This window comes from Rhinoraja longicauda, chromosome 31, assembly GCF_053455715.1.
Source record: "Rhinoraja longicauda isolate Sanriku21f chromosome 31, sRhiLon1.1, whole genome shotgun sequence".
NCBI classification, from domain to species: Eukaryota; Metazoa; Chordata; class Chondrichthyes; order Rajiformes; family Arhynchobatidae; genus Rhinoraja; species Rhinoraja longicauda.
Window position 1 is genome coordinate 13,840,495 of NC_135983.1, and position 22,765 is coordinate 13,863,259.

At 43.4% G+C, this 22,765-nt stretch overlaps 1 protein-coding gene across 4 annotated transcripts in view; it reads right to left on the reverse strand.

Annotated features, from left to right (window-relative positions):
- Positions 1-22,765, reverse strand: part of LOC144608494 (TNF receptor-associated factor 2-like) — a 48,301-nt gene that overhangs the window by 16,171 nt on the left and 9,365 nt on the right. For 3 of the 4 annotated variants that reach the window (XM_078426334.1, XM_078426333.1, XM_078426336.1), the window contains exons 2-6: positions 18,942-19,174; positions 12,148-12,226; positions 11,199-11,297; positions 6,746-6,907; positions 1,890-1,964 (exon numbers count right to left, since the gene is read on the reverse strand). In XM_078426334.1, coding sequence (XP_078282460.1) covers positions 1,890-1,964; positions 6,746-6,907; positions 11,199-11,297; positions 12,148-12,226; positions 18,942-19,144 — 618 coding nt within the window. In that variant the 5' untranslated portion in view covers positions 19,145-19,174. Of the gene's footprint in view, positions 1-1,889; positions 1,965-6,745; positions 6,908-11,198; positions 11,298-12,147; positions 12,227-18,941; positions 19,175-21,527; positions 21,610-22,765 lie in introns of all 4 variants that reach the window. The other variant, XM_078426335.1, reaches the window with a different exon arrangement.

Genomic DNA, 22,765 nt, shown 5'->3' on the forward strand with positions numbered 1-22,765 from the left:
TTGCCCACACCAGCCAACAAGTCCCAGCTACACTAGTCCCACCTGCCTGCGCTTGTTCAAAGTGAGCTTGTTCAAGTGAGTACCAAATTCCTTGAATATTGTTGCAGTCTTTGGCTGGCATGCCACATTTCCAAATGTAAGAGAGAAGAGTTAGTTGCAAGGCAAGCTTCAGTAATCCAGAATGATCAACATTCAGAATGCCACTGGTTATCTGCATAATTGTCCAAAAAGATAAATCTGATCAAATACATGCATCCCATTTCTGCTTTTCTCTCTCAACTCACTGATGCCAGGACAAACTATAAACCTATTTCTGGAATGCCCCTCTCAATGGTAATCTTATTGAAACAAAGAAAATTATTTCAAGGCTTGACAGAGTAGATGCAGAGATGAGATTTCTTCTGACTAGCTGTCCTGAGTCAGAATCATTGTCTTAAACATAAGGGATCAGCCAATCAAATCAGAGAAGAGGAGAAATTTCACCATTGCAGCCTGATGAATCTTTAGAATTCACTACCCAAAATGGCTTATGGCCAAGTATATCCACGAGAGGAATCCGTATTTTTGAATATAATGGAATATGGAGTATTAGCTGCAAGTGGTGCTGAGGTAAAGGTTGAGATGAAAATATCCTCCCCTGCAAACACCCTGTTGAGTCCTGCAAAAAAATGCTGGGTTTTAATGAGATCACCTCTCAATTCTTACTCTGTAAAATTGAAGTGTAATCAAGAGTATTAAGAATTTTTAATTTTCATATAAAGTGGGAACAGAACAATGAAATTCTTACTGGCTGCAGCTTTATAGGCACATTAACTTAACACAACAAATAAATATACAATAAATAATAATACAAACTACTCAGCAATCACAATTTACCCAATCTCTCCTCATGAACAAATCTGCTGACCTTGGAATAAGTCTAGATGATTTTGTTCTGTATTTGTGCTTGTGCCCTCGAGACTGAGAGATTTTAATCATAATTACCATTAGTTCTCGAAGACAGTGTGTGGCATAAAATCAGGCACGCTGTTTCTGTTGAGTCTAAACACACCTGCTGCAATATCACATTGCTGCATCAGACTGATTACACATCACAACAAAACAACCATAGACAAAGCCTTCAATATTGTAAAGCAGTGAGTGAATACTGTGGAGAAGGGAATTAAAAGATTGAACCAGTAGCTGTGAAAGCTTTAAAATGGTCATTTAGAAACTAAATTTGCTCACAGCTTTACAAAAGCCATAGAATTGACAGCGGCCGTTCAACCTTTCCCATGTTCAAGGTGACACTGGATAAATAAATATCCAGGGACAAACTCAGCTACCGCACTTTGTGATGTAAACTATGCTCCTGTCAGGAATGAATGTCCTTAGACCTAGCAAGGAAGGAAATGATTACATACTCCAATTATTGACTCTTACCCAAGAACATTAAAACAGTATGCAGTGACAGTGCTGCCTTTGAAGCTGCAGCCTTAGAGGAAGTGTCAGTGAAATCGTGGCAGCGTGCGTGTGTTCCAGTGGCAACCAATGCCCTCAGGAACCACGGCCCATTGAAAGGTAGCTCTGGCTTAATCACATCCCGAGGACAACCCCTGTAGAATACCCCAATGGGATTCAGTGTCGATGTAATGTGTGGTTGTGGTGCAGTTCTCCTCATGCCTAGTGGAACAGTACACAGCGAGAGGCAGTGCAGTTGAAGAACATTCCGGGGGGAATTCATTCATTCTGGAGATTAACATGGAGAAACAGAAATAACTACTTCTGTAAGAGGTATATGAAATGAATAACCCATTTCTCGGTTTGCTGAGTATGGCTCTCCAGCTTTCCTTTCTCGTGGGATCTAATCAGACCCCCTTCATCTGATTTTATTTCAGCACAGGTCTTACCTTTTCTCTTGAAATCTTTTTCTTCCCACACCATTCGCACATTAATGGGTATTTGGAACAGATTTCATCGTGAGCCTGTGGATGCCAAACACAAATGCCATATTAAAAGTTATTCTCCAATGGAATTATTTATTTAAATCCAGCATCTGTCAACTGAAACGAAGGCTGGGGTCTGTGACTGGGGCATGTTTTCAGCCAGACTGCTATGTGTCAGACTTGCCTGATGCTGAAATTTGATGGGGAAATCTGAGGTTGGAGCAAAGATTCAGCTCACGAAATGCATCGCTTCCCTAGGCTCCCACACATCGTGAGAACGCTCCACAGTAAGAGTACTGTTTATAACCTCATAAGACCATAAAACACAGAATTAGGCCATTCTGTCCATTGAATCTGCTCCGCCATTCAATCATGGCCAATGTATTTTTCCCTCTCAAACCTATTTGCCTGCCGTTTCCTTGTAACCTTTAATGGCCTTACTAATCAATAATCAAACTTCAATATGGATGACTGGAAAACAATCAAGTTCTCAATATTTTCTTTACAAAACCTATACATCTTAACATATTCTTTACATTTAAAGGCTTTTAGACAGGTACATGGATAGGAAAGGTTTAGTGGGACATGGGACAAACGCAGGCAGGTGGGACTGATATAGGGCATCTCGGTCGACATGAGCTGGTTAGGCCAAAAGGCCTGTTTCCGTGCTGTATAACTAAGTCAGATAACTCACAAGCTCTGGTTTGAGTCCAGCTCACAGCATATTCCTTTGAAAAACTCGGGAAGCACTGAACTCTGCAATTCAGATGTTAGCTGCCTTAACCAGCGAGTAATTGTGAATGGTAATTGTACATTTGTATTTTGGTGGCGGAAATTCACAAGATGCTCACATCAAGATGGCCTCTCATCAAGTAACTCAGAATGGGAGAGGGACAGCCACAAAGAGTAACTAGGCGGAAGGCGTAGCCACACAATTAATTTGGGCTGCGGCCAGCATCGACACCCAGAAAGCTCAAATTAAATAGGGAAAGGGTATCCAGGTGAATGACTCACATTGGCTGGGGGAAAAGGATGTCCACACCCTGACTAACTCGGGGATGGGGGATATGAGTCTCTTACATTGGGCAGATGTGGCATATCCATAAAAAGAATGACTTACATGGAAGAACACATGACTGGGATTAGACACAAAATGCTGGAGTAACTCAGCGGGACAGGCAGCATCTCTGGAGAGAAGGAATGGGTGATGTTTCAGGATGACGTTTCAAAAGAAGGGTCTCGACCCGAAACGTCACGCATTCCTTCTCTCCAGAGATGCTGCCTGTCCCGCTGAGTTACTCCAGCATTTTATGTGCTTATCTTCAGTTTAAACCAGCATCTGCAGTTCCTTCCAGTGGCTGGGATTAGTATCTACACTACAAAGACACCTCCAAACTGAATGATCCATATCAGGGACATGATGATGGGACATCCAGACTGAATAACCCACTGCAAGGTGATTGGGGTGGGCCACGGACGGCAGGGGAGAGATGCACACATGCTGAGCGACTCATTTTGGGGGTGGTGGCACACACACGAAGTGACTCACATCAGGAAGGGCACTCCCACACGAAATGAATCTGCATGGAAAAAAATAATTTAAAAAGGAAATTCTAAGTATGGAAAAGAGATGACAGAGGGGTGGAATTGTGTGGATCTTCAGTTCAGAAAACTATGCAAAACATCAAATTCCAGCAGCAACTTACTGCCGAGTGCCACAAGCTGACTCAATTCACAAAGTTGCAATCATTTGGTCTATTAGTCAAACTAGCTTTGCACAACGAGCTGTTTTGCAAAACGCTGCAAACTCCATTTGCCTTGTTAAGTGGCAGGAATGAGCTGGTGCAGCACTAAACAGACATTGAAGTAACAATGGCCATTTCTGGCAGTTTACCCATTACACTTCCTGCTCTCCACTACATCAACACAGTGATATTGATGGTGGGCTCAATATCCCAGTTATTACTAAATTCCCTCGGGACATGCGCAAGGTAATTCCCTTCAAACAGCACGGGAAATAGCCCCTTTGCCCCAACTCATCCATGATGCCCCTTCTAAGCTGCTCCCATTTGTCTGTGTTTGGCTCACATCCCACAAAACCTTCCCTATCCATGTATCCGTTCCAAGTAGCTTTTAAATGCTGTAATTGTACCTGCCTCAACTACTTCCTCTGGAAGCTTGTTTCATATGCCTGCCATCATCTGTGTGAAAAGCGCTTTTGATTACAGCTTTTATTTAGTTCAACAAAGAAACTGACAAGTTAATAAAGAATTATTCACAAAATGCTGGAGTAACTCAGCAGGTCAGGCAGCATCTCAGGAGAGAAGGAATAGGTGACGTTTCGGGTCGAGACCCTTCTTCAGACTGATGTCAGGGGGGCGGGACAAAGGAAGGATATAGGTGGAGACAGGAATATAGAGGGAGATCTGGGAAGGAGGAGGGGAAGGGAGGGACAGAGGAACTATCTAAAGTTGGAGAAGTCGATGTTCATACCACTGGGCTGCAAACTGCCCAGGCGAAATATGCGGTGCTGTTCCTCCAATTTCCGGTGGGCCTCACTATGGCACTGGAGGAGGCCCATGACAGAAAGGTCAGACTGGGAATGGGAGGGGGAGTTGAAGTGCTCGGCCACCGGGAGATCAGTTTGGTTAATGCGGACCGAGCGCAGGTGTTCAGCGAAGTGATCGCCGAGCCTGCTCTTGGTTTCGCTGATGTAAATAAGTTGACATCTAGAGCAGCGGATGCAATAGACGAGGTTGGAGGAGGTGCAGGTGAACCTTTGTCTCACCTGGAAAGACTGTTTGGGTCCTTGGATGGAGTTGAGGGGGGAGGTAAAGGGACAGGTGTTGCATCTCGTGCAGTTGCAGGGGAAAGTGCCCGGGGTTGGGGTGGTTTGGGTAGGAAGGGACGAGTGGACCAGGGAGTTACGGACGGAATGGTCTCTGCGGAACGCAGAGAGGGGAGGGGATGGGAAGATATGGCCAGTGGTGGGGTTCCGTTGTAGGTGACGGAAATGTTGGTGGATGATATGTTGGATCCACTGGCTGGTGGGGTGGAATGTGAGAACGAGGGGAATTCTGTCCTTCTCCAACTTTAGATGGTTCCTCTGTCCCTCCCTTCCCCTCCTCCTTCCCAGATCTCCCTCTATCTTCCTATCTCCACTATATCCTTCCTTTGTCCCGCCCCCCTGACATCAGTCTGAAGAAAGGTCTCGACCCGAAACGTCACCCATTCCTTCTCTCCCGAGATGCTGCCTGACCTGCTGAGTTACTCCAGCATTTTGTGAATAAATCGATTTGTACCAGCATCTGCAGTTATTTTCTTATACTAAGTTAATAAAGAACTTGTCCCCAAGGTTCCTAGTCTATGTCCTCTCACCATAACACTATGCTCTTTAGTTCTTGATTTACCTACTCTGGGAAAAGTGTGCATTCACCCAATCTATTCCCCCCATCATTTTTGTACACTTCTATAAGATCACCCTTCAGTCTCCAGCGCTCCAAGAACTAAAGTTCTAGCTCGTCCAACCATCCCCGTACATCTTTGAACTCTTCCCAGCTTAATAGCATTTTTTCCTGTACCAGAATGACAAAAAGTGTACACAATATTCCAAATGCGGCCTCACCTATATTTTGTACAACTGCAACATAATGTCCCAACATCTATACTCAATTCTCGTCTGCACCACCCTTTGTCTATGGAACTAATGCGTTACAATGCTGAGAACTATGTTCCACTCAGTATCTTCCCATTTGCTCTATCTATTGTACTTGAGTTTGACTTGATTGTATTTATGAATATATACATACTGTATCAGCCATGACCTTGATTTCACAGCAGTCTCCCGAGACTGACTGATCAACTGCTTCTTATTTTTCATGTCGTACAGACTCAACCACTGCCTTCTCAGTGACACAGTTGTCAAAGACACAGTATAGCAAAACTCCATTAATCTGGCACTCATTTTGGGCACAGAATTTCAAGATCATTATAATCTTCCTATTAACTTATACTTATAATTAATTAAAAAAAAAAAAATTTGCACAATAACCGAGTACATTCAAAAGGGAGTGTAGAAACAGGACCCCAGTGCGTTCAAAGCAAGCACAAGAATCGGAGCCCCAGCGAGTTCAAAGGGAGCACAAGAGATGGGGCTCCAATAACTACAAAGGGAGCACCTGAAAAGGGGTCCCAAAGAGTTCAAAGGGTGCAAAGGAAACAGGATTGTGTGTTTACAGAGAGCATGGAAAAGAACATTTGAGCCAAATGCTAAATCATCAGAATTTGTGAGAAACTGGTTATTCACAACTGCAACATAATGTTCCAACTTCTATAGTCAATTCCCTTCTGCGCCACCCTTTGTCTATGGGACTAATGCGTTACAATGCTGAGAACTATATTCCCCTTTGCTCTATCTACATTATGTGGGTTTTACTATACAAGCATCCTGCTTACCCTTGGCACCACCTTTACAAAGGCAGCTTGAGTTGGGCAACAAATACTGACCTTGTTAATGATGTCTCCATCCAACAGATGAATAAAAATAAAAATCACGTGGATGCAACTGTGACCAGTTTAACATCGCTAATGGAAATACCCATTGCTGACTACTGTAATTGCCATAATTATGGCAGTTAATCATAATAATCCCAAACCTGTTCACATCCACCTGCTTTATTCTTCACTGGGAATAAATGGAAGCAAGGCAACTGTAGGGTTACTGTGATCCACTGCAGAAGCTGATCTGGTGGCAGTGTGGAGATGATTCAGCACAACAAATGGTTGGTAATGTGAATTCATTCTTCATTAAAACTAATGACCTTTATATCCTTGTGGTGGAAGGACATTTTGCAGAATTTGCAGTTGAGGTTTCTTTCAGGACATTCTCGTTCCAAATGGCGGGATAGATCGACCTGGCGCACCTTCTTGCTGCACGCTTCACAAGGCATCAGGACATACTCACACCTTCTCTCATGTTCAGCCTGTAATAAACAATAGGTGATTGGGATAGAGGCCAAGTGCATGTCTGCAGTGAGTTCAGCAATAGCAACACATGACTACCATTCATTCAACCAGCACATGACACTCACAGTTATCTGCACATCCACCACAAAAGCTTCTCAGTACCAGGGAAAAAGGAACCTCAAACTCTCACTCAACAAGTCAACATTTTTGGCTCAGTTGTAGTTCTGCCGCTTTTGAACCAGCAGGTGCAGGCTTGAGTTTCACTCTACACCATCCATGCAAATAAAGAGGGTAAGCACAATATTTCAGGTCGATACCTAGTATGTACCTGCAACCAATAGGTAAACCAGCCTCATCCTCCACCTTACCAAACCCTCTCATGCTCAACACTTGGACTTTGAGAGGGCATAGTGTTCTTTTTTATGAATAGAACCAATTACCACACTGGAATAAAAGTGGAATGAAACAGAAAATGTTGGAAAACTCAGATCAGATAGCATCTCCTGAGAAACAATGTTTCTTTGATAGAATTCTCCATGGTTGTTCCCTGACCAGCCAACCATTTACAACATTTCCTGTTCTATTTCTGATTTACAGCATCAACAATATTTTGCTGCACCGTCTGAAATTACAGCGGATACTGCCTGCCTTTTCTCCCTGCTGTTTTCCAATTAAATTATTGAAGCACAGAGGGATTTTACTGTGTCTCACTCAATATTGTACTCTGCCTTAGAATGCTTGATGGAAGGGAGCTTAGGTTTGGACATGCCCTTTGTTTTTATGTTCTGGTCGCAACCAGATGGTTCACCAGGGCTGGAAGCCATCCATTGCAGGATCAATTGGGGCTTTGCTTGATTTTAAAATGGTTCCATTTGTTGCAGTCATTACAAATAAAAACATTCAACTGGAATGAACTTAATAAAAAAACATGAGTAGTTTTGTGGGGGAAAATTTAGAACTTATTTAAAAAAATGTTATTGCAACTTTCCATGGCGTGCTGGACAATCATAATATCATCTAACTCTAACGCAGTAAATCTTTGGGACTTTCCACTCGTTCTGTTATTTTAAAACACAAGTGTATTGAGACTCAGGGACTTTCCAGGCAATAAATCTGCTGCTCTGATCTAACTAACAAGCCAAGGTTATCATCCAACCACAGCTGCGTCTGCAGAGGACACATCATTAACTATTGCTGCAACAAGGGCAAGTCCCTGTACATTGAGGGAAAGAAGCAGTTCACATACCCACCTTAGGTTCATTAGTCATTCTGAACAGTGTAAATACCAATCACCCGATCCTCATTCTACTTATACTAATAGAGTTCAACCCCAGCTATTACTAATAATCTCAGTTAGGCCAAATTACTGCTATTTCTGCATCAAGATATTTTAGAACACGGAACAGTGTAGCACAGGAATAGGTCATCCAGCCCCGAAGATGCCAAATTAAATTAATCTCTTCTGCCTGCACATGATCCATCTGCATTCCGTGCATGTTTACGTCAAAAGCCACTCAAATGCCACATTCCTATCTGCTTCCACCACCTCCCCTGATAGCGCATTCAGGTACCTATCACTTTTCTTGTTCTTTTTAAAATCTTACCTTGCTCATCTCCTTTAAACATTTCCCCTCAGCTTTAAAACTATTCCCTCTGGTATTTCACTTTTCCACTGGGAAAAAGATTCTGACTGTCTACTCTATCACACTCAATTTTATAAATCTTTTCTGTTATATTGTTAGGTATTCAATGGGTGGAATGCTGCTGACTGTGCAAAGTTGTGGTAGTGTGTGACAATATTGCTCCATATTTTCTTTGACGATGTTCATGTGCTGGGACCTAACATCCCAAAGCAATTCTGATCATTACCCTGAGCCATTACACCAAAGAACAGAAGCAAATTACTCAACTGAGGGAGCATTACTGCTAATCCTGACCTTATTCAACTAAGCACATAGAAATACAGGTGCTCCCCGGCTTACGATGTTTCGACTTGCGATAGTTCGATTTTGCAAATGGCAGCGACCCGTAGCTCGCTTCCGGCCACGTGATCGCGTGTATTAAATGCATTTCGACACAATATTTTCGGTTTCCGATGGGTTTCTTGGAACAGAACCCCATTGTAAGCTGAGGAGCACCTGTACCTTGTATCCATCTTCATGGTAATAAACACCAAGAGCATCCCCATAATAGAAGAATATGCCCCAGGCAAAAAAGGAAAATATTTCAAACAATCACAATCATTCGATAAAACATAAAAGGCTAAATAATGAGACTAATGTACATATGTCCTCGGTCCTACATTCAAGAGTGTTCAATGAATTGGCTGCAAAAACAGTGGATCAACTGATTGTGATCTTCCAATGTTTCTTACATACTGGACAATCTCTGAGATTTGAAAAAACACAAACATAATTCAAAAACTGAGGGAGGGAGCACACAGGAAACTATAGTACAGTTTGACTCACATCTATCTTTGAAAAGAAGCTGGTAACAATTATTAAGGTATCAGTAACAGAATAGACATAGAGTTCACATGGTTATGTTAAAGTGAAATTGCATTTAAGAAATTTATCAGAATTATCAGAGAATGTAATAAGTAGAATGCATAAAGGGAATTTGTCGATGTTGTATATTTAGATATTCATAAGAATACTGTCTTATGATCTGATAATCACATGCCACATAGAAAATTAATACCAAAGGTGAAAGCTCTTCAAACCAAGGATCCCATATGTTCCGTACAGCCTTTATAACTTTTCCTGCTGTTTGCAAAGTCTTGTGTGGAACGAGCTGTCAGGGGTGGTGATGAATGCAATGATGATAGTGGCCTTTAAGAGACGTTTAGATAGATCCATGGACATACAGGGAATAGAAGGAAATGGATTATGTGCAGGGAGAGATTAACTTAACTTGGCACCATGTTCGGCCCAGACATTGTGGGTCGAAGGGCCTGTTACTGTGCTATTGTGTCCTGTTCTATTTGCTGCCTTGAATCTATACTGGCTCATTGACAAATCCCATTCATCCACTAATTATCCCTGTGTCCTACACATCAAACCTATGGCCAAGAAAACACACCAACGCCTTTACTTCCATTGAAGGCTTAGGAAGTTCAGCACGTCCCCAACAACCTTCACCAACTTCTACAGATGCGCCATAGAAAGCATCTTATTGGATGCATCACAACTTGGGTTGGGAACAGCTCCATCCAAAATCACAAGAAATTGTACAGTTATGGACGTAGCCTGGATCATCACACTAACCAGTCTCCCTTCCATTGACTCTATCTACACGTCACGCTGCCTGATAAGGCCACCCGCATAATCAAAGACCAGTCTCATTTTGGTCACTCCCGCTTCTCCCCTCTCACATCAGACATGAGGTACAGAAGTTTGAAAATGCATACCTCCAGATTCAGGAATAGTTTCTTCCCAGTACTTATCAGACTGAACGGTCCTCTCATCAGCAAGAGTGTGGTCCAACCTCCCAACTACCTTTGAATTATCTTTAATCAGACTTTATCAGACCTCAATGTTATAATCTTGCACTAAATGCTGTACCCTTCATCCTTTAACTGTGCACTGTGGACAACTTGATTGTTTGCATGTATACTCTTTTCTTTGATTAAATAGCACGGAAACAAAAGCTTTTCATTGTACCTCGGTACAGGTGACAATAATAAACAAAACTATTCTGCCTACATTCCCATCAATCCTGTTGCGCGCCTACACGGGAGGCATTTTACAGTGACCATTAAACCCCTGACTCGCGTATCTTGGGATTTGGAAGGAAACCAAAGTATCTGGAGAAAACCCAGACAGACACATGGAGAAATTGCATTAGCTCATGATTCCTGAAAGAGGTTGAGGGAGTTCCATTTCCTCACCAGATGCCTGAAGCCCCTTTCTTTCTACCATCAGATTTGGCGACAATTTCCAGTATAGCTTTAGTTTTAGAGATACAGTGCGGAAACAGGCCCTTTGGCCCACTGACTCCACACCAACCAGCGATCCCTGCACATTAACACAAGCCTACACATACTAGGAACAATTTACACTTATACCAAGCACACAAACCCAAGCCAATTAACCTACAAACCTGTACGTATTTGGAGTGTGGGAGGAAACCCATGCGGTCTCGTGGAGAATGTACAAACTCCGCGCAGACAGCACCCGTAAACGGGATCAAACCCAGGTCTCGGGCGCTGCAAGCACTGTAACTCTAGCACTCTGTGCCACAGTGCTGCCCGGTTAATTCACTTTTAATTAAAACTTCAGCCTTTATATTAATTTCTCTTTCTCTCACCTCATAGTCCTTGATGGTGCCCTTCCAAGGACAGCCCTCATTGCTACAAACTGCAGGCAGGTTGTCCAATTCCCTGCGAGCCGCATTGTCTGGGAAAGCCTGGAGGAGGAAAGAATAAAACAATGAGTTCTCACTTTCAGGTTTCTTGCTTAAATTAACAGTGAGGGTTTGGTTTTTTTCATGCACAGTGATTGAAAAAGACATCAGAAACATTGCAATCTTAGCTGTAAAAATTACCGACATAATTTAGAGCATAGAGAACTGTAATGACCCATTCTACAATCCTTGAGCGGTTCTAATCGGAAAAAGCAAACACATGAGCCAAAATTCAATCCATCAAAACTCTAACATTTAAAACTCATCCTCTCACCATTTCTTCCTTTAGACATAGATGCACTGCGGCTGTTCTTGTGTCACGGGATAACTATATGGTGTTACACCCACTGGTACAGACCTTCAGAGATAGCAACAGTCCTGTACCCATCAGTATACTATACTAACATTAAACAGTGACAGACAAGTCAATACCAGAACTCATTCAATGTTATTTAGTCGCATTTCATTACAATATCAACAAAGTCCTGGTTTGGGGAAAAGTGAGTAATTAAAATTCCTTCCACTCTGCCATCCCCTTTCCTGAATGTTTGAAAGCAAGGCTCCTCCTGTTCCTCAATCCAATGTTGATTGGGATTTTCTACACCCAAGACAAAGAAGCTGTGGTGCATGTCTGTGCATAGGAATAGCAGTCTGTAATTTCCCCAATCCAATGATGGGATGTGGTAACTGTGGTCTAATTTTTTCCAACCCATGGGAAAGGTCAGACGCTTTAGAGTAAAAAATAGACAGAAGTATTTGTGCAGGATTTAAAAAAAATTCATACTGAATTTATCTTCCCCCAACTTGGATATCTAGGTAATTGTTAGAACATTCTTTGCTCCATTTGACTTACTGAATTGGCATCCAGAAGAGACAGTGATTCTTCATAAATGTTCTCTTCAATGCACGCTGCACACTTCTGTGGGCCATTGCTGAAAAAAAATCACACAAGTCAGCAGTCCAAATAAAATCACTTGGGAAAAGTCTCTCACTATTTGATCCCTCTCTCTTGGACCTGCTGCCTATTGCTGCCCTTTGAACCAAGGTTCCATTTAACACATATTCTATCCTTCACACAGACTCCAGTCACTCTTCACAGGATAGCAGAGTAAACATCTTTGGGAGTTATTCTAGCACAGTGTACGCTCAAGTTGCTGGATTCCGTCTGTAAAGGATGTTGCTCACGAGGGTGGGGCGCACACTACAATCCTCATACTTCTTCGTGGTCAATGTTTGGGGTTTTCAAACTGTTGGAGTGCAATAAATAAAATAGAACCGAATATAACTGATTTGCTTGTGATGGAGGTGGTGGTGTACAGGACCCCAAATAAGCAGTGGGATTGGTCTGGATTATGCTTCCGCATTGTATACACCGGAATGATGTCATGAGCAGGTAACTTGCTCATTGCCTTGCACTTGTTTGGCATGTCCCTTGCCATTCATTAGACCAAGCTTTGAAAAGGACTTCCTGTATTGGAATACAGAATTGTTGATGGAATCATAGAACTATACAGCACAGAAACAGGCTCTTCAGCCCAACTTGTACACGCAAGTTGCCGAACCAAGCTGGTTCCACTTGCCATGCCCCTCCTACCATTCCCATCCATTCCTGTTTATGTGTCTTTTAAATGTTGTGATTGTACCCCCTTCTACCACTCAGCCTCTTGCGCACTTGAGAAAAAGTCCTAGCATATCCAGTATCCCCTTAGAACTCAAACCCTCAAGTCCTAGTAACATCCTTGTAAATCTTTCTTGGTACCCTTTCCAGTTTAATGACATCCTTCCTATAGTAGGGCTACCAGAACTGTAAACAGTACTCCAAATGTGTTTTACCAATGTCTTGTACAGCATCCCAGGTCTGCGCTCAATAACATTGACCGATGAAGGCAAATGTGCCGAAGGCTTTCATTATCACCCTGTCTTTCTGAGACATCACTTTCATGGACAGATGTACCTTTACCCCATGGTCTCTCTGTTCTACAACATTCTGTTTCGAGCTGAGGCATTAAATAAATATTAATACTTTGGAGGGGTGCAACACTAATCTTGCTTTCAACAATGGCAATACCAAGGAGCTGATTGTTATCTAATAGGAAGGAAACCTGTGTGGTTATGCACTTGTCTTCCTTGGTGGTACAGCGGTCGAGAGTCAACAGCTTCAGATTCCAGGGCATAAGCATCTCTGATGATTTATTCACAAAATGCTGGAGTAACTCAGCAGGTTAGGCAGCATCTCGGGAGAGAAGGAATGGGTGACGTTTCGGGTCGAGACCCTTCTTCAGACTGATGTCGGGGGTGGGACAAAGGAAGGATATAGGTGGAGACAGGAAGATAGAGGGAGATCTGGGAAGGAGGAGGGGAAGGGAGGGACAGAGGAGCTATCTGAAGTTGGAGAAGTCGACGTTCATACCACCGGGCTGCAAACTGCCCAGGCGAAATATGAGGTGCTGCTCCTCCAATTTCCGGCGGGCCTCACTATGGCACTGGAGGAGGCCCATGACAGAGAGGTCAGACTGGGAATGGGAGGGGGAGTTAAAGTGCTGGGCCACCGGGAGATCAGTTTGTTAATGCGGACCGAGCGCAGGTGTTCAGCGAAGCGATCGCCGAGTCTGCGCTTGGTTTCGCCGATATAAATAAGTTGACATCTAGAGCAGCGGATGCAATAGATGAGGTTGGAGGAGGTGCAGGTGAACCTCTGTCTCACCTGGAAAGACTGTTTGGGTCCTTTGATGGAGTTGAGGGGGGAGGTAAAGGGACAGGTGTTGCATCTCGTGCGGTTGCAAGGGAAAGCGCCCGGGGTTGGGGTGGTTTGGGTAGGAAGGGACGAGTGGACCAGGGAGTTACGGAGGGAACGGTCTCTGCGGAACGCAGAGAGGGGAGGGGATGGGAAGATATGGCCAGTGGTGGGGTCCCGTTGTAGGTGACGGAAATGTTGGCGGATGATATGTTGGATCCGCTGGCTGGTGGGGTGGAAGGTGAGAACGAGGGGATCCTGTCCTTGTTGCGAGTGGGGGGAGGGGGAGCAAGAGCGGAGCTGCGGGATGTAGAAGAGACCCTAGTGAGAGCCTCATCTATAATGGAGGAGGGGAAGCCCCGTTTTCTGAAGAACGAGGACATCTCGGAAGCCCTAGTCTGAAACACCTCATCCCGGGCGCAGATGCGGCGTAGACGGAGGAATTGGGAGTAGGGGATAGACTTTTTGCAGGGGACCGGGTGGGAAGAAGTGTAGTCCAGATAGCTGTGCGAGTCGGTGGGCTTGTAGTAAATGTCCATCACTAGTCTGTCTCCTGTGATGGAGATGGTGAGGTCCAGAAACGGGAGGGAGATATCAGAGATAGTCCAGGTATATTTAAGGGCAGGATGGAAATTGGAGGTGAAGTGTATGACGTCAGTGAGTTCTGCATAGGTGCAAGAGGTAGTATCTATTCTGACAATCATAAAGAAAGCTGATCGAGGCCTCTACTTCCTGATTGGTTGAATCAGACTGGTTCAGAAAGCTCAAGAATGAAGGTGGCTGCAGAAAGTGGTGGCCCATCATGGATACTGCCCTCAGCACCAGATTTACTGGGTACAGCCTCAAAAAGGCAGATCAACATCACCCTGACCACACTCTTTTCACTGCTACCTTCAGGAAGGTGGTACAGGAGCCTTAGAACGGTTACCTTCAGATTCAAGAACAGCTTCTTCCCATTACCCGACAGGTTCTTGAACCACCTAGCACAACCCTATATCAACACCAAACCACTATAGACTTTGCATTACTGTGGATGCTCTACTCACTTTGGATTTTGTGCTATCATGGTCTAGTTTATATAAAATGATTAATATATATTTATTATTGTTGCATCTAATGTGCCTGTAAAGCTGAAGCAAGTAAATGCAGTGCATATCACAAATAAATACTCTAGACATCCTGATAATGTGAAAAAATACATAGCACTTTTCAGTTCTCTCCCACCTCCCAAGCAATCCCTTAACCAAGCCAAACATTTAGTTAAGAAATTACTGGCGACTCGAATGTGGTGCTACAGTTAGTGCTGCTGCCTCATAACTCCAGGTCCTGGGTTCAATCCCAGCATTAGGTGCTGTTTGTGTGGGGGTTTGCACTTTCTTCTTGTGACTATGTGGCTTTCTCCCAGGTGTTCTGGTTTCCTCTCACATCTAGTAGGCTAATCGGCTATGGTACACAAAAGAATCAAAGGGAAGTTGAGGAGCAAGTGAAATATGTTGCAGGACACGGCAAAATAAGAGAAGAGAGGAACTGGTGACACTGCTTTGCTGGGAACGGGTCAGGAAGATCATAACACTTACAATTTAAATATATGTCAATTTGGGGCAAGAATGATACGACATAACAAACCTGTCATGGTTTTTAACTCGTGTTGAATCTGGCTAATTCAAGTTTTGATTTAGTTTTATTTTCCTCATATCCAATCTTATCCTCGTGCTCTACTGTGAAGACTCATACAAAGCAGCTATTTCAAAAGTCTGCCGCATCCCCATTTCCACAGTTTCAATTTATTTGGAACCTTTAATTTGGCAAAAGCATCCGAAGGAAGTCAACAAAACACATTTAGTGAAGTTAGGGCAGTTACTCAAAACATTTGCCAATTAGGTGAGTTGGAAAGAATCATGGAGGAAGAGAGAGGGAGAGCAGTTTAGGGAAGAATTCAAATGTTGGGGCCTAAGCAGCTAAATACAAGGTTGCCAAACTGTGCAGAGAGTAAATTCAAATACTTTCAGGAGGCCAGAGCTGAAGGAGCACAAGTACTGCCATATTTCCTTATCATATAGAAACAGGCCAATTTGGCCCATCAAGTTTAGTTCAGAGAAACAGCGGGGAACCAGGCCCTTTCGACCCACCGGGTCTGCACCGACCAGCGATCCCCACATATTAACACTATCCTATACCCACAAGGGACAATTTTTACATTTACCAAGCCAATTAACCTACATGCCTGTACGTCTTTGGAGTGTGGGAGGAAACTGAAGATCTCGGAGAAAACCCACACAGGTCACGGGGAAAACGTACAAACTCCATTCAGACAGCACCTGTAGTCGGGATCGAACCTGGGTCTCCTGCGCTGCATTCGCTGTAAGGCATCAACTCTACCGCTGCGCCACCGTGCCACCCCTTCATGCCACCATTCATGCTGGTTCAGAGCAATTTCATTACCCACTAATTTTTCTCCCCACTCACCAACACATTGGCAATTTATAGTACAATGACTATTGCTGAAGCTGGAAAACTGAAAAACAAAAAATACTGACTGATCTGATAGGTACTCCCAGCATTTCCAACTGTTTCATTTCAGATTTCGAGTAGCTTCAGTGTGAAGTTTCAAGATTACTCACACATATTTTATTACAACTCCACCTCCGCAAATGAAACATAATATTTAGTCATGTTTCGGTAACATTAACTAGATTAGATTGCAGACAATTTCAGGTTCATTATTCATGTGACTTTATGAAGGCATATTGCTTGCAAGTTCATGAATGTGTTATTACAGAAAACAGGCCCCAAGAGACAAAGGGGTATTGTGCTTCTAAGACTTAATGAAAAAAAAAATGTTTTGTTGAGCTTCAGATAATTGGGATTAATGGAGATAGAAGAATGGGAGGTCCACAGACAGTTATTAGGAAAATAAGTTCAGAAATGTGAAAAATATGATGGTATTTCAGTGATGGTGATGGCAACAAGCTAGCTGGTTATGGACACAAAATGCTGGAGTAACTCAGCGGAACAGGCAGCATCTCTGGAGAGAAGGAATGGGTGACGTTTTGGGGCGAGACCCTTCTTCAGACTGAGAATCAGGGGAAAGGGGAACGAGAGATATAGACAACGATATAGAGCGAGAGATTATAGAACAAAGAGATGAAGGACATGATGGTCAAGGAAGCAGTCCATGGTTAGCTGTGGGCTAGGTGAAAGAGAGTTATACAGACAACCACTAGGGAGGGGGAGGGACGGAGTGAGAGTGGATGCAAGGGTTATATGGTTTGTAGTTCCACTGTGAGTCAAAGAGGGCACCAAAGTTATCTAATAACTAACAGCATGCACTTGCATAGTTATGATGGAAGGTTTTGTTCGAGAAACTCGGCACGGTGGCGCATTGGTAAAGTTGCTGCCTTACAGCGAATGCAGCGCTGGAGACCCGGGTTCAATTCCGACTACGGGTGCTGTCTGTACGGAGTTTGTACGTTCGCCCCGTGACCTGCATGGGTTTTCTCCGAGATCTTCGGTTTCCTCCAACACTCCAACGACATACAGGTATGTAGGTCAATTGGCTTGGTAAATGTAAAAAAAATAAAATTGTCCTTAGTGGGTATAGGATAGTGTTAATGTGTGGGGATCGCTGGTCGACGCGGACCCGGTTGGCCGAAAGGGCCAGTTTCCACGCTGTATCTCTAAACGAAACTGAAAACTGCTCAGTAAGGATGCAGACAATCACATCTGTTCAAACCTGCACACTTCATTGTGCCAGCTCAAACATGAATGTTTCAATAATTTGTCACAAACTGAGTGTCGTTGACCTGTGGAAAATTTTACAGCATAGCTGCCGATTATATCCTTCCAAATTCAACATGTCTCAAGAGAGTGGTTGAAGCAGGAGACCATATGGTGGCTTGTGTGAAAATGACTGAAAAATCTTTTAACACAACAGACCTTTGGGAGCTGAGCTTAAACCTGGTGCATGTTGTTATTGAAACTGGATAGCTGAATAAGTGACATCTACTGTATCCGCTGTTCCAGATGCCAACTTCTCTACATCGGCGAGACCAATAGACAATAGACAATGGGTGCAGGAGTAGGCCATTCAGCCCTTCGAGCCAGCACCGCCATTCAATGCGATCATGGCTGATCACTCTCAATCAGGACCCCGTTCCTGCCTTCTCCCCATATCCCCTCACTCCGCTATCCTTAAGAGCTCTATCCAGCTCTCTCTTGAAAGCATCCAACGAACTGGCCTCCACTGCCTTCTGAGGCAGAGAATTCCACAACTTCACCACCCTCTGACATTTCGCTGAACACCTCCGTTCAGTCCGTCTTAACCTACCTGATCGCCCGGTGGCTCAGCACTTCCAACTCCTCCTCCCATTCCCAATCTGACCTTTCTGTCCTGGGCCTCCTCCATTGTCAGTGTGAGGCTCAGCGCAAATAGGAGGAACAGCACCTCATATTTCGCTTGGGTAGTTTACACCCCAACAGTATGAACATTGACCTCTAACTTCAGATTGTCCCTGCTTTCCCTCTCTATCTCCTCTCCCTTCCCAGTTCCCCCACTAGTCTTCCTGTCTCCGACTACATTCTATCTTTGTCCCGCCCCCTCCCCTGACATCAGTCAGAAGAAGGGTCTCGACCCGAAACGTCACCCATTCCTTCTCTCCAGAGATGCTGCCTGACCTGCTGAGTTACTCCAGCATTTTGGGTCTACCTTGCATTCCTGAGTAGTACCAAGCTTAACGTAATTGTCTAATGAAGGAATATGAACAGGAAAACAAGCGAGAGGCCCTCAGTGTTTAAGAACCTATTATAGTTTACTCTCTGGATCAACCTTACTCCCTATCATGGGAAAGAAGAATCAGAAAAGAGAGGATACAGAATGATTCTGCCCTGGGTGGCATTAGTTTGTGATCTCCCACCTGACAATCCCCTGCAGACAAGAGGCACAGTAGCGGTGACCACATTGTGCCTGGAAGGGTTTCCTCAGGATCCCGTGACACTCGAAGCACAGGTACTTCCCCTCGACCTTAGCTGCCAAAATTTCTTTAGGAAAACCAATACGATTCCCCAGCGCTTGAGATTCTAATGAATTTGGTGGGCTTCTCTCGCTCCTTGCTGCCATCTGTTGTAATCTCCACAGCTGACAGTTTGCCTGAAAAAAGGAAAGAAAATAAGCCCCTGCAACTTGACTAGAATTGCATAAATATTACTGCACAGAAATCTCCCTAGTTTCAGTTACATGTCACAGGTCAATGACATTAACTGGGTAATACGAATACCAGTCATGCAAAGTCAGTTTTTTTGTACTGAAATTCTAACTGCACCTTTCATACTGCCTCAGGCATGAATGTTTCTATTATCTATCATTGACCGGTGAAAAAAGCTATAACATAGATACAGAATATATCCTCCAAACCCAACATGTTCAAGATAGTAAAGTTGGAAAACAGTATGTCCCCATAGAAATTTAAGCCTTGTTGAAGAGTACAAATATGGAACGTGAAGCAAGGATGAAAATAGGTACTAAGAAAAAATTCTCAGGCACTTAAGGTGGTTGCCAGGGCATTGACTACTTGTAGGTCTCGAAAATAAATTAAAAATAAGGAAATTACAATACACTTTCATTTATCTGCCTTTAAGCATTATGAATTCTCTCACAACCGGCAAAAATTTCAATGAATATTAAGCCTTCAACATCAAGGCGAAAGCTCTGTTGAACCTAATGAAATGCCATTTGAGTTTCCAGAATGCAGTAGATAAATTGCAGTCTACTTGGCATTTAGAATTAAGCAATTTCTGCTTAAATGGTACCTTATCCCAGGCAATGCATAATAGTTTCTGCATTGTCTACACAAGATTGTTTGAACTTATTTATATAACAAATAAACAATGAATTTTATTTCAAGTATTATGTAAAATAATCATGAGAATACTGTTTTTAATTTACATTTATACATCAGGGCAGTGCAGGGGTGGGCTGATTAGCAGCAACATGCTCTGAGGATTTGGGACCATGTGGAGTGATAGTCAGTCATTCATTAATGAGTGATGCATTCTACATTTAAATCTGTTTAGCATTAGTTTATTTTAGTTTATTATTGTCATGTGTACTGAGGTGCAGTGAAAAGTTTTTGTTTGTGTGCTATCAGTGTACAACTGTTATTCAAAAGGATAAGGAAAGGTAATTTAAAGATTTATAAACCGAACACGAGTGTGAGATGTACAGTAACTTTTTCTGAGCAATTCTAGGCAAACAAAAACTTAGATACTCATTTTCCAATATTAGTTAATCACCTAACTCCCACGATGAGACCACCTTACGCTTTTCATTTCAACAAAATGAATCCTTCCTTCAGCTCCTTCTACCCCGATTACCAGCTTCAACTAGCAGCACTTACAGACGATTGTTTCATATCAAAGATCAAATGTCTGCTACAAATCTCCTGTTGCCAAACTATTTCAATTACCTCCAATTTTCTAGTGTCTTTTCTCCCCAACCCCAGCTCTCAAATTCATCTGGTTTGAAGCACCTGCATTCCTTTTACCTTCCCCTTCCTGCTCACCTCCCTCAGGCAACAAAGATTTGCCAATTCATCCCAGAATACTACTTGCAACCCAACCGATTTCTTCGATTATGATTCTTATTTCTATGCAAGGACCACAAAACAATGCCTTACAACCTTCCCAAGACCTGTCTTATGTTTGACTACAATAGGGTATTGTCGTCTTGATCAGGACAACCTACAATATCTTCGGGTTGGAGACAAAAGACTGCAGATGCTGGAATCACAAGCTAAAAACCAAACTGCTACAGGAAATTAGGGGGTCAGGCAGATTCTATGGGGAAAAAATGGACACATTACTTTTTGGATTGGGACCCTTCTTCAGAATGATGGAGTAGAGTAGAGTGGAGATAATTGGTCGAAAGAGGTAAGAGGATGGGATGATGTAAGAGTTGGGAAATAATAGGTGGATCCGTGTGAGGTGAGACTGATTGACAGATGAGTTAGGTGGGAGGGAAAGTGGAGATAGTAACCAAGGTGTAGAAGACAAAACAGTTCAAATGGTGGAATTTGGTAAGGGGTGAATGCTGGGAGTGAAATGGAGAACTAAAGGGGGAGGTGGTGAGTAGAACGGAGCAGGTAAAGGCAGCGAAGAAAAGTGCAGGACACAGGGAGATGAGCAGTTGAAGGAGGAAGTTAAGTGGATGGGAGGGGAGAAGGGTTTGGTATATTTTTGTCACATGTACAAAGATAGAGTGAACAGCATACAATCCAGTCAAATTATACCATACATGAGTGCAATCAAGCCATACACGGGTACAGCAAGTGACTCGGAGAAAAAGATCAGAGTACAGAATATAGTCTAACAGTGTTACAGTTAAAGAGAAAGTGCAGATCAAAAGAAAAATATGCATGGTCTGCACTGAGATAGGTTGAGAGATCAGGACTAACACCCAGCTAATGAGAGGAAGATTTAGTAGTTTGATCACAGTGGGGAAGTACCTGTTTGTGAATCTATTGGTATACGCTTTCAAGCATGTATCTTCTGTCTGACAGGAGGAGCAGAGAGAATGACTGGGGTTACCTGAAATTGGAAAATTCAATATTCATGCCATTAGGTTGTAGACTATGCAGTCAGAGTACAAGGTGTTGTTTTTAGAGTTTGCCTATGGCTTCACCCTGGCTTCCTCTACATTTATGGGAAGAGGCCAGATAGACAGGTGAATGGGATTCAGCACCAGATGGTCCTGGTGGGCAGAGTACAAGTGTTGGGCGAATGGTCAACTAGTGTCACAAACGTAGAGGGAGCCACATCCAGAGCATTAAATACAATAAACAGGCTTGGAGGAGGTACATGCAAACTTGCATCACCTGGAAGAGCTGTTGGAATCCCCGAATGGAGGTGAGAGAGGAGGCAGGGGAGAGTGCCTGGAAAGGGGATGGGTGGGAAGGAAGAGATGAGCGAACCAGGTAATCATGGAGTGGTCCCTGCAGAAAGCAGAAAAAGGTGGGGACAGGAACATGTGACAGGTGTTGGGATAATGACGAAGCTGGTGAATATCTCATCCAATAGTGTGTTGGATGAGGAGGCCAGTGTGGTGAAAGGCAAGGACCGGGGGAACTCTATCCCTGTTCTGTCTGGGAGGAGGGATTTTCTTTCACACACCCTCCCCCTTACCCATTCCCTTCCACCCACCATCTCGTCCTCTGGTTCTACATTTCACATCCAACCTTCTCAGATTCCACCAAATACACGCTCTGGTCTTTGCCACTTCCAGCCTTGGTTACTCACTTTACCTTTCTCCCCCCCACCCCCATCAGACTCGTCTGCCACTCTACACCAGAGTCCACCTATTACTTGCTAGTTTTTGCTGCCTTCCCCTCCTCATTTCTATCTGCTATCTCCCCGCTACACTATCAGTCTGAAGAAAGGTCAACCCAAAATGTCATCAGCTACTTCCTTCCTCAGTTTCTTCCTCAGATGTTGTCTGACCTGTTCAGTTCCTCCAGCATTTGTTTTGTGCTCAATTTCTTTGGATTGTCTTTCATAATTTCTGTGACTGAATTACCACACACTGCTCCAATAACAATGATGCGGCATTTTAGCTACTTTCAGCACTTGAATTCTGGTATCAGGGTGAGAATGCTTGTGTTCATGAAAACAAACAAACCCTTCTCATTTCTCCTCTCCACCTCTTTGCTCAATCCCCTCTAACCTCACCTCACAAACTCCCTACTTA